Source organism: Thalassophryne amazonica, chromosome 9 (genome assembly GCF_902500255.1).
Source record: "Thalassophryne amazonica chromosome 9, fThaAma1.1, whole genome shotgun sequence".
NCBI lineage: Eukaryota > Metazoa > Chordata > Actinopteri > Batrachoidiformes > Batrachoididae > Thalassophryne > Thalassophryne amazonica.
In genome coordinates, this window is record NC_047111.1 from 15,045,494 (window position 1) to 15,058,480 (window position 12,987).

The 12,987-nt window shown below is 43.0% G+C and overlaps 1 protein-coding gene across 1 annotated transcript; it reads right to left on the reverse strand.

Moving 5' to 3' along the window:
- Window positions 1–552: 552 nt before the first annotated feature.
- taf9 (TAF9 RNA polymerase II, TATA box binding protein (TBP)-associated factor) lies at window positions 553–10,606 on the reverse strand. The gene is made up of 7 exons (XM_034177626.1): window positions 10,514–10,606; window positions 7,252–7,333; window positions 2,669–2,805; window positions 2,439–2,573; window positions 1,330–1,405; window positions 1,047–1,151; window positions 553–812 (listed from the first exon to the last, which is right to left on the reverse strand). The coding sequence occupies exons 1-7, from the start codon at window positions 10,547–10,549 to the stop codon at window positions 664–666; spliced, it is 720 nt and encodes a 239-aa protein (XP_034033517.1). The 5' UTR covers window positions 10,550–10,606; the 3' UTR covers window positions 553–663.
- Between the last annotated feature and the right edge of the window lie 2,381 nt (window positions 10,607–12,987).

Genomic DNA, 12,987 nt, shown 5'->3' on the forward strand with positions numbered 1-12,987 from the left:
TTGAATTCAGAGTTTGGGGGTCGTCTCACAAACTGTCTGCAGCCCTTGGACCCAAAAAGACAATTTTACTCTCATCAGTCCACAAAAGGGTGTGTCCTTGGTCATCTTCACTCTCTGGGGTCCTGAGACACCTGTGTTCCTGACCATATCCACAGAAACTCCCCACATGGACTAAATGTGGTGTCTGATATTCCCTCACAGTGTCAGTCACCCTCCTCATATGAGTCTCACTAAGTAACCGTGCATTGGACACAAAGTCATTTCAGCAGGACTCAATGAAACTCCACAGACCTGGGACCAAAGAGACACCCAGTCCTCAGCTCAGGTCACAGATCCATACTTGGATGTTAATGTGTCAAATCAATGTTCTGATCTGTGGCGACTCCAGGAAAGAAGAAACACTGACAATCGACACATAAGGTCAGAACATGAACATTTTATTGAGTTCAGATTAAAAGCTGCTGAAATGGGGAATTAATTGGACAGCTGATAAATCTACCGATCGCTTCAATGATCGATAACAAATAAATACAAACTGCTGACGGCGCTTTGGAAGCTGTCAGTCTGATGATTTCTAATTTCAGTATTTGTGATTTTAGTTTGGCACAGCAGGAGGTGCTGTCTCAGGCCGGCTCAGCTGGTAGGGGCGGGGCTCGCACGCGGTCATAGTGCGTCGTAGTCGTCGTCGTCCTCGTGCTTCCTCTTGAGGGACTCGCTGGCAGAGTTCTGCGACACCATGTTGGTGGTGATGAGGATGTTCTTGGAGCTGATCAGCGACGGGTTGATCAGGACGTTGGAGATGGCGGGTGTGGCTGCAGGAACAACACGAGCCTTTAATGCCGAGCTGAAACTCGGTACGATTAAATTTTGGGAGTTTTTGGACGACACGAGATTCACATCATCACTTATTTTTGAATTAAACTTTTCTTGTTGCTCTGAAGGTCGTGTGACCAAGAGGAGATTATTATTTAAAAAGCATCAAAGGTTTGACTGCAGATTCAAACATGGCGGCAATTTCCAGCCGCGAGGATCAAACTGGTTCTTACTGGTTTTGGTGGTGGCCGTCTGTGATGAAGGAGGAATCTGCACAGTGAACCGCTGACCCGTCAGACACCCCGGAGCGCCGACCTTGGAGGTAACAGACGGTGTTCCTGTGGATACAGAACAGTTAGAACACACTGAGACCTCAGGGGGACTCAAACCGCCGGACCCCTCTGTCCCCAGACGTCATATTTTATGCAGTAAACTGGATGGTGGGGGGCATCAGGGGTCACGACAGGCACCTCCAAAAGTTAACGTGGAGCCCTAAGATATACAATGTGAACTCACCGAGGGTTGGTGTGTTCGGCCGGCTGGCGCCGACACTAAGGCGGGGCACCGACACTCTGCCGCCAGATGATGACACCTGTTTTGTTTTGTTTTTTTTTTGGGGGGGGGGGGGGGGGGGTAGGAGAGAGAGATCGGTTTAAACCATTCAAGCTTTAGAATGTTAAAATGGTACTAAGAGAACTCAGGCTGATGTCATCGCCCGAACGGCCCCCCTGGCTTCACTGCACATGCATCATTAGCAGCGGTTCACTGATTAGCACCTCGATTCTGCTTCAAACTGCCTCCAGTCATCATCTGTCTCAGCGACAGATATCTGAAGCTTTTGTACAACAATCATTTCCACATAAATTCAGTATTATTTCATCATAAAAGACGGAGGAAGTGATCAGAGCGCCGCGGCTACATGAGCTGCTGCGTTCACTGCGCCTCCGTCATTTCACAGCACTAGTAGCGACTCATTGATTATCACCTCGTCTCTGCTTAAAACTGACTTTAGAATGATTTAAGAGGTTTTACTTTGTCATCTGATGGTTAATAATCACATTATTCCCTTTGATCACTTTGGGTGTAGAGACTCAGACGTGCTGCTGTGGTCCCAAATGACTCATGCACAGTGAAGGCAGAGTGGACCAATTTTGGCGATGGGGGGGGGGGGCTGTGGTCTGCGACCCGGGGTTAAAGGCAAAAACTAACACCAGGTTCAGATTCAGTGCCACCAAATTACCCAAAATCCCTTGAAAAGCCATGCAAGAAAAATCACATTGACCAGTTTTATTTAATTTTGGTTTTACTGGGGGAGGTGATGGTCTAGTGGTTAAGCGTTGGGCTTGAGACAAGAGGATCCTCAGTTCAAACCCCAGCCTGACCAGAAAATCACTAAGGGCCCTTGAGCAAGGTCCTTAATCCCCGAGTTGCTCCCGGTGTGTAGTGAGCACCTTGAATGGCTGTACCCTGACATCGGGGTGAATGTGAGGCATTATTGTAAAGCGCTTTGAGCTTCTGATGCAGATGGAAAAGCGCCATATAAATGCAGTCCATTTACTTCCCTGTTCCGTTGCACATTTCATTCCGTATTTGGTGGCGGGTGAGACGTTGGGAGGCGTTTTCACCTTTTTCTGGATGGATTTGAGCCTGTAGTTGGGGGCGGTCAGACAGTAGCGGTCTGGAGGAAGTCGAGGACCGCTGTACGGTTTAATGAGGGGCAGCGGCGTCTGGTTCTTTTGCCTCGCCACCTCCAACAGGAACTAAACACACAATTCATTCATAGGGTAAAAAAAAAAAAAAAAATCCCAAACATTCACAATACAGGGTGTAACTGAAGAAAGAAGTCAGCACTTACGTCTCGCGGCGGTGGTGATGTAAACGACTGGTCCATCCGGCACTGGATAGCCAGCTTGATGTCGTCTGCGTCTACGGTGGACTTCTTGGCGTGTGTGGCATAAATTTTGGCGTCTTCAATGATGGTGGTCACGTATCCTGTGAAGGAAATGAGCAGCGTGTCACCGATGGGATTTAACAGGCGAGAGGCCGATAAACTGGGACATTACCGCTATTTTACATTCATGCGACATTTGTAAAGGTTTTACCGGTGAAACAATCAAAAGTCTGCAGACTGAAGCTCAGGCAGCACATCTCAACTTCCAGCAGCGATCTTTGAACTGAAGAAGCTGAACCTCATGATCAAAGCCTGGACAGGATTCTGAAAACTCAACACTGAAATAAAATCCTCTGTTCTGTTGTGGCAACAGACCAAGCGGCTCATTCCACACTTCCCTACCCTTGTCCACATCCTCTAAGCCTTCCTGGGGGATCCCGAGGTGTTCATAAACCTGCTGGGCAATACAACCCCTCCGGTATGTCCTGAGTCCTCCCCAGGTTCTCCTCCCAGTTGGACATGCCTGGAAGACCTCCCTAGGGAGGTCACCAAAGGGCATCCTCACCAGATACTTAAAACACATCAGCTGGTTCCTTCTGATGTGAAGAAGCAACGGTTCTACTCTGAGTCCCTCCCAGAAAGTGGAGCTTCTCACCCTTTCCAGGACTGTAAGCCCACATAACAGACGGACGCATCTCATTTCCACCGCTTATATCCACAATATTATTCTTTCAGTCATTACCCAAAGTTCATGACCATAAGTGAGGATAGGAGGATAAATCGGCTGGTAAATTGAGAGCCTTGTCTTATGACTCAGCTCCTTCTTCACTCACTCATCTTCAACCTTTTATCTGGGATTGGGTCACAGGGGCAACAGCTCCAGCAGGGGACCCGGGAATTCCCTTTCCTGGGCCACACTGACCACCTCTGACTGGGGGAACCCGAGGCGTTACCGGGCCAGTGTGAAGATATAATCTCTCTACGTAGTCCTGGGTCTTCACAAATCACAACAAAGTTGCCTCAAGGTACTTCACACAAGTAAGGCCTAACCTTACCAACCCCCAGAGCAAGAACACAGGAGACAGTGGGAAGGAAAAACTCCCCCTGAAGAAGAACCCTCAAGCAGACCAGACTCAAAGGGGTGACCCTCTGCTTGGGCAATGATACAGACATAAATTACAGAACAATTCACAAAACAAATACACAGGAAATGCTGTTGGCGCACAGGACAGGAGGGTTTCAGAAACAAATACCACACCCATCTCTGGATGGAGCTGCACCTTAAACAGAGAGAAAAAAACAGAATCAGGCATCAGAAAGACAACAAATACAGTATAATTTGTCAGCATTAAGCAACAAGAAAAACAGAAGAAATACTAAGGTGATCGCCGGCCACTAGCCCTAAGCTTCACTAATAGACCCAGAATTTAGATAAAGTTACGGCTACACCACGCTCCGTTTACTAATAAAATGAATTTAAAAGAGTAAAAAGCGTAGAACAAAACTATACCAGTATGCTAGCCATATGAAAGGGAAAATAAGTGAGTCTTAAGTCTGGACTTTAAAGTCTGTACAGAATCTTACTGTTTAATTGATGCAGGGAGATCATTCCACAGAACAGGGGCACAAGAAGAGAAAGCTCTGTGACCTGCAGACTTCTTATTCACCCTAGGGACACTAAGTCGTCCTGCACCCTGAGAATGCAAAGCCCGGGCCGGTACGTAAGGTTTAAGTAGGTCAACCAGGTAGGGAGGTGCCAATCCGTGAACAATTTTATAGACTAGTAGTAGCAGAACTAGGGCTGCAACTATCGAATATTTTTGGGAAAGAATATTCTGATTATTTCATCAATTAATCAATCGGATAAAACGTACCTTTATGTTTTTAAACAATATCAGTAGTGGCAGAGCTCTCCCTAAGCAGTGGCAAAATGTTTCTGTGCCATCATGCAGATTTTTAAATTTAGGGTGTTCCTCTCTGTTTTGCCGGCTTAATTTTTTCATATTAAGAGTTTTAAGAGCTTTGCCAAACCCTAAGCCCAGGCAGTCTGTGAAATCTTCAGTGCATTCTTTTTTCTTTCTTATTGTATATTCCATTTGCACATTTTGTTACTGTGATTTATTCAGTGTTTAGTGTATATGTCTACATGCCGTACAGAGCAGCTCAAACCAAAGTCAAATTCTTTGTTTTCTGTGGATACTTGGCGAATAACAAAGCCTTTGAAAAATGGCTGTGGATTGCTGCGTTTCCACAAAAGCTGCCCGTTGATAAAAACTCTTACCAAATCCGAATGAAAGCTTTTTTTTAATCATTAAACATGACTCATTTAAGTGCGCGTCCTTTCGCTTCATCTGCGGAGGTGGAGAACGGCCAGTGGAGCAAACCGTGTTAATTTTTTAAAATATATACAAACACACCGCTTCACTTTAAATGCGCAATAACTCCCTTTCAGACGATCCGCGCGGACCTTTTCTCTTAAAAGGCTTTATTTTACTCAACGTGTGGCTTTGTAAACCTGTAGCATCGCTTGCTACATTGATTAGCACTATGGTTTTCTTCTGTGTTTTTTGGGGAGCGTTACAGTGCCACATACAGGCCTGGCATATGTACTACAGCTTTAAACGAAGCCTTGATGCAAAGAATTTGCCTCGAACATTTTTTGTAATCTACGGAAGCGTATTGCATTCACTGGATAAAAAAAAATTGACCCCTGATCTCGTAATTACGAGAAAAGATCTCATAATTACGAGATCAGGATCTCGTAATTATGAGAAAAGATCAGATGTCTAAATTGTTTTATGTATACTCTCCATACTTCCAGTCCCTCAGTAAAGAAGCAGCCTGAGCTCAGCCGATGATAACACACTATAATCAAACACAAAGTGTGGATTTTTGCCCTGAAGTGCTCCCGGATGAATGTCCAGGGAGGAGCACGGGGCGACTTCCAGCTTTCACTCACACAGACCCACGACCGCTGAGGGACACAGCACGGCTCACTCCCACCCGGGCACATGTCAGTCTGTGTGCCCGAGCTGTGCCCCGCCTCGCTGGAGGAGTTTCATTCATCCAGCAACAGTTTAGTGGGAAATCCACACTTTGTGCGCGCCATGGTGTGGATCACAGCGCAGAGTCGGAGGTTAAAAATTGGCCGATTTTCGATTATGACTCAAGCATTCTCACGCTAGTCTTTACCGAGGGACTGGAAGTTCGGAAGCGATTACACACACACACACACACACACACACACACACACACACACACACACACACACACACACACACACACACACACACACACACACACACACACACACACACACACACACACACACACACACACACACACACACACAGAGAAAATAAATTAAAAAAATAGCTTGATCTCATAATTATGAGATCCTGATGTCATAATTACGAGATTTTTTCTCGTAATTATGAGATATTTTCTCATAATTATGAGATCCTTATCTCGTAATTACGAGATCAGTGGTCAAATTTTTTTTATCCAGTGAATGCAGTACGCTTCCGTAGTAATCGAATTGTTCGAATTACTCAAAGAATTGTTTCAGCCCTAATCAGAACCTTAAAATCTGATCTCACAGGGACAGGAAGCCAGTGAAGAGACACCAAAATGGGTGTAATGTGGTTAAACTTTCTGCTTCGTGTCAAAAGTCTGGCTGCAGCATTTTGAACCAGTTGGAGAGCCCTAATGCTGGACTATGGTAAACCAGAAAATAGAATATTGCAGTAGTCCAATCTAGAAGAGATAAACGCATGGATCAGGGTCTCAGCATCAGCCATAGACAGGATGGGACGAATCTTCACTGTATTCTGCAGGCAGAAGAAAGCAGTCCTCGTAATATCTCTAATGTGTAGGTCAAAGGACAATGTAGGACCAAAAATTACCCCAAGGTTCCTCACTTTGTCAGTGTGATGTATGACACACGAGCCTAGTCTAAGTGTTTACTGGTCAAATTGATGCCGATGTCTCACTGGACCAAGAACCATCATTTCAGTCTTATCAGAGTTTAAAAGTAAGAAGTTGACATCCAGCTTTCACTGACACAAAGTGATCCTCTGAAGACTTTATGTGTGTGAGATTACCAGCAGTTCATCACAACGGTCTGGTACATCTGTAAAACATCAGACGCCGCCCCAACCAGTCTTTCTTGTTCAGTCAAATATTTTAGTGTTTTTAAAATCACTGCTGAACGTGAGAATGTCTGAAGTTGATGCCAACTTGTTTTCCTGAAGTTTTAGTCAGTATGAATTTCTATGAAATAAAACACTAATTTGTCTTTTGGGTGTAATTTAGGTGGTGAGTGCACAAAACCACTCAAGGCTGACTTTTGGAATTAAACCCTCACAACCCTGGACACCGTCTGCACTGAACAACCGAAGACGAAAGCCATCAGTATGTTCAGGGACGACAACACACCCCGATGACTCCCTGTTTGAAATACTAAAATCCAGAACCACCAGTTCTGTGGATCAGTAAAGAACAGAACTGAAGCAGAATCCATGTCAGGTTCAGCGTTGTTCACTTACTGTAGGTGAACTCCAGCATCTGGTTGATGACTCGGGGCTCGTACTCTGTGATCCCCATGTCCTTCAGGATCTGGATCATCACCTGAAAATAATCATGAAGCGTCACCACAGACACCAACGTCAGCAGCTAAAACTGATCCGACACATTTTTGACCTCCAGGTTTGTGTTTCAAACACGGACACGATCCAACGTTATGACGCCACCAAAGGAGTGAAACGGGCTCAGTGCCGACCCGGAGTCACACAGCTGAGTGGAATCAATTAAATATTTACTCTGATAAAAAGAGTGGGCGCCATCGTAAATCACAGAAAGAGACAGAAAAAAAACCCTGTAAATCACAATTAGCCTGATTTATATGTAGGCTCGTAGTTACAATGGTAACGTCCTACAATATACGGACACGACCACTCTAAGGATTTTGACAGGCTTATTTGTTTATTTTTAGACACCGCTGCAGCCCCACACACACACACACACACACACACACACACACACACACACACACACACACACACACACACACACACACACACACACACACACACACACACACACACACACACACACACACACACACACAGTGACAGTGAAGCAGGTGACCATAACATGTTACTCAAAAACAACCGCATGATTTCAACCACAAAGTTCAGAAGAATACATCCAAATCAACTTCATTTTAAAGAAGCTGCCACAACTCCATCACCACAAAGATATGAGTCGAACCCGCTAACGTTAACAAGATGGTATATCAAATGTTTCATGCACCCCCCCCCCCATTTTTTAAAATTCAAGTACAACCCCTGGCAATAATTATGGAATCACCGGCCTCGGAGGATGTTCATTCAGTTAGAAAAAAACAAGGTTACAATGGGCTAAGGAAAAGCAATCGTGGACTGTGGATGACTGGATGAAAGTCATATTCAGTGATGAATATCGAATCTGCATTGGGCAAGGTGATAATGCTGGAACTTTTGTTTGGTGCCGTTCCAATGAGATTTATAAAGATGACTGCCTGAAGAGAACATGTAAATTTCCACAGTCATTGATGATATGGGGCTGCATGTCAGGTAAAGGCACTGGGGAGATGGCTGTCATTACATCATCAATAAATGCACAAGTTTACGTTGATATTTTGGACACTTTTCTTATTCCATCAATTGAAAGGATGTTTGGGGATGATGAAATCATTTTTCAAGATGATAATGCATCTTGCCATAGAGCAAAAACTTTGAAAACATTCCTTGCAAAAAGACACATAGGGTCAATGTCATGGCCTGCAAATAGTCCGGATCTTAATCCAATTGAAAATCTTTAGTGGAAGTTGAAGAAAATGGTCCATGACAAGGCTCTAATCTGCAAAGCTGATCTGGCAACAGCAATCAGAGAAAGTTGGAGCCAGATTGACGAAGAGTACTGTTTGTCACTCATTAAGTCCATGCCTCAGAGACTGCAAGCTGTTATAAAAGCCAGAGGTGGTGCAACAAAATACTAGTGATGTGTTGGAGCGTTCTTTTGTTTTTCATGATTCCATAATTTTTTCCTCAGAATTGAGTGATTCCATATTTTTTCCCCTCTGCTTGGTCTAAAAAAGTAACCATTACTGACTGCCACAATTTTTTTTCCTGATTTCTTATAGTGTTTGTTAAAGCCAGAAAGTTGCCATTTGAAATGACTTTAGTTTTGTGTCATGTCTGTGACCTGCTTTTTTTCTACAAAATTAAACAACTGAATGAACATCCTCCAAGGCCGGTGATTCCATAATTTTTGCCAGGGGTTGTACAATGTCTGTTCACAGGGCCAGAGTTCATCTTAATTATTGTTTATTTACAATATTTTCATATTTTTCCACCTTCTAGTTCCAATGTCAGAATATTCTGAAGAACCTAATGTTTGACTCATTGAAACGTGTACTGACATTATCAGTTACACAAAAATGACCCGATTATTTAAAGTTGTCTCTCAAACAGTATCACCCACCAAATTGTTGCCGTGACTTGTTCCCAGCTCATTTCTCATTTGTTAGTCATTTTGTTCAGTATTTCTCTTTTTGTATTTTGTGCTTTTTTAACAAGTTGTTAATTTGTTGCTTTGTTTTTTTCTGAGGACTAGAACACATTAATTTTATGTTTCACTGTGCTATCCTCTGCAATTTTTTTTACACTGTATTGTTTTTACTTAAATGTATTTGATTGCCAAATAAATCAAATCAAAAATGTAGGTGAAAATCGAGTTTGGAGGCTGAAGCGGTTCTGTGGTGTGAAGGATTTGCTCCAGAACCTGACAAGTGTCTGGCTACAGTACGTGGACTCTCTGCCACGTGCACTCCTGTCAGACGTGACCTGGATTCAAGTGCATAAGGTTATTTATTTACACCGTAAAAAGCTCAGAGAGTATGAATTTTTTTTCTTTTCTGAAAGAGCAAAGAAATCAGGTGCTACTCATTTAACACAAGTCTTGATTTTGTTTTATTTGGCAACGACAACAAATGTAAATAAAACACATAAATCATTAACTGCTGAAGACAACAATAAAGCAAAGACACTTATGTCCACTGTGGTCCTCAAAAAATAAATAAAATAAAAAACAATCACGTTGATTCTTTGAGTGATGAATTTTTAATCAACGTGGTCAAGTTCTATCAAGTTCTGTAAAAGAAAGCTGTTAAAGAATGGGGGATTTTCAAGTTTCCGCAAGACAGCATCTACGCGCATGCGTGATGACGTCACAACTCTGTCCGTTTAGACGATCATAGACATTACAAAGTGGAGTAGATGCCACATTGGTTGCTGAGGCGAAAGAAATGTGGCCGCCATCTTGGACCGGTCACAGTAGTGACTATCACAGTGACGGTTTGATTTTATAATCTTATTTTCTTTTTTTAATCTTTCCAACAAGGAAGCTGAAAGGTTTTAGCCATGCTCATGCTCCACCGAAACATTTACTCAAAAAAGTCTGAAGGATCTAAATGACATGGTGAGATGCTGATAGCAAACTGCGGGAAGCTGCTGCCCCCGAACACAGCAATCAAACTGCACTTTTCCTTTAATTCAGCCGCATTTATGAAGTTGCGGCGACCCAAATGTCGAATGTTTAAAGTTAAAAGTCGGGTGACGTCAGTTCTGTTTATATTTGAGACAGCGCGCTGCTTTAGCTAACAGCTAAATAACATTCAGAGACACGACCGAACCGCAGCCAGTAAGAGAGCTCCTGAACACCAGAAAGAATTAAAGCTGTGACCTGCAGGAAAGTTTTCATCCTCACCTGAGCATCTTTAGGGAGAGTTTTCTGAACCGACATCTTTATTCTTCAGGCGAGCGGCGGTTCTTCTTCGTCGTCGTCGTTGTACGTTACCGCCTCCTAGTGGCAGTAAAATGAGGCGACACTCTGACAAAACCATGTACGTAAACTGCGTGTTACCCGTGGGGATCCACGGGCTCTAGATTGGGTCGTATTTATATAATAGGTATCTGACATTTTTCAAGGGTGGTAATAAATTAAGCAATGAGTAGGAACGGCGTGTGAGTCCAGAATGTTTTTAGACCTCAACAATTTTCAGAAAAGGAACTCAACCCTTTTATTTCCTGTTAATTATGTACTTTTTAATGTTATTTACTGTTTTAATGTATTTATAATTTTTTTAGGTTCTTGTTGTCTATATATTCTCTCAAAACAAACGCAAGTCTCTTTGCTTGACCCCAATTATTTTAGAGCAAACACTGACAAAGCTATTCAGGTGTTTTTTGTCCTTAATAGACAATCCGTTGAACTAACATATGCAAGAGAATGTTAAAAGACTTTCAATGAATGAGCAATAAAAGTTACTTAAAATCCTCATACTAACATTTGAAAGAGTTCAGCGTCCTCATCAGATGGATCTGTTGTCCAGGTTTGATGTCAAACTTGAGAGCCAAACACTGTTCCACAGTCTTTATGAGACTCAACTGGACCTCTACACCATGTATGACACTAGCTTTGTGTCCCGTGTTGGTCTGCCTGAAATCAGTGAACATTTCTTGAGTTTTGTCCAAGTTTGATGTCAAACTTGAGAGCCAAACACTGTTCCACAGTCTTTATGAGACTCAACTGGACCTCTACACCATGTATGACACTAGCTTTGTGTCCCGTGTTGGTCTGCCTGAAATCAGTGAACATTTCTTGAGTTTTGTCCAAGTTTGATGTCAAACTTGAGAGCCAAACACTGTTCCACAGTCTTTATGAGACTCAACTGGACCTCTACACCATGTATGACACTAGCTTTGTGTCCCGTGTTGGTCTGCCTGAAATCAGTGAACATTTCTTGAGTTTTGTCCAAGTTTGATGTCAAACTTGAGAGCCAAACACTGTTCCACAGTCTTTATGAGACTCAACTGGACCTCTACACCATGTATGACACTAGCTTTGTGTCCCGTGTTGGTCTGCCTGAAATCAGTGAACATTTCTTGAGTTTTGTCCAGGTTTGATGTCAAACTTGAGAGCCAAACACTGTTCCACAGTCTTTATGAGACTCAACTGGACCTCTACACCATGTATGACACTAGCTTTGTGTCCCGTGTTGGTCTGCCTGAAATCAAGTGAACATTTCTTGAGTTTTGTCCAGGTTTGATGTCAAACTTGAGAGCCAAACACTGTTCCACAGTCTTTATGAGACTCAACTGGACCTCTACACCATGTATGACACTAGCTTTGTGTCCCGTGTTGGTCTGCCTGAAATCAGTGAACATTTCTTGAGTTTTGGACACATTCAGGTCAAGGAAATTATCATCACACCACTTAAACTCAGGTAGTGCAGGACCATGATCAGACTCTGAGCCATATAGTTGAGACAGGAGGACAGTGTCATCAGAAATCTGTTCTCCTGAGAAGTCCTGCCGCTATCAGTGTACATGATAAACAGCAGAGGGCACAGCACACATCCCTGAGGTGAACCTCTGTTTGACACAGTTGTAGAGGACACATTTCCATTTACAAACACCCGGGGGACCCTCTCAGTGACGAAGCTTAAAATCAGCAGGAGAAGCTGATCAGGAAGATTCAAATAAGACGACAGCCTCTCAATCAAAATGTGAGGCTGCATCTTATTAAAAGCTGACAAAAAATCAGCGAATAAAAGTCTCGCATGAGATCGTGGTTTATCCAGGTGCTTGTACAGTTTTCGCATCCTCCACACCTTTCTTTGGCTGGTAAGCAAACTGCAAGGATCCAGTTTACCATTTACAAAAGACACAGTTATTATTATTATTATTTTATTTTATTATTACTTCTATTCTGTCATTTGATTTTTAAATGGACCACAATGGAAATAAGTGTTTTCACTTTCTTGTGTCATCCATGTATTTTTAATGTACTTACAATACTTACATTGAACCTACGAAATAAAATGATGCACCCGCTCCCTCACGCTTTTAACATAAGATAATTTACTGCCCCCTGCTGGAATGGTGTGTGACTCCAATTTTGATTCAATTTATTTTAATTTATATAGTGCCAAATCACAACAAAGTTGCCTCAAGGCGCTTTGAATACCAGAATGTAGTTTGGAACATCCATTGTTCAGTGTTGTTAGCTAATATGCGTAACTTCTCCAAAAATATTAGTTCTATCAACGTTCTGTTTTGGCAGCATTCATTCCACTCATCACTCATCTTCAACCGCTTATCCGGGTTCGGGTCGCAGGGGCAACAGCTCCAGCAGGGGACCCCAGACGTCTCTTTCCCGGTCCACATTGACCACCTCTG

What these genes read in the sequence shown, in the direction of transcription:
- taf9 (XM_034177626.1), bottom strand. Translation starts at nt 10,549, where the DNA reads ATGTCGGTTCAGAAAACTCTCCCTAAAGATGCTCAG. An exon ending in CTCTCCCTAAAGATGCTCAG is followed by an intron (nt 7,334 to 10,513) that starts GTGAGGATGAAA and finishes GATTATTTTCAG; the next exon opens with GTGATGATCCAGATCCTGAA. An exon ending in GACGGCCACCACCAAAACCA is followed by an intron (nt 813 to 1,046) that starts GTAAGAACCAGT and finishes TTGTTCCTGCAG; the next exon opens with CCACACCCGCCATCTCCAAC.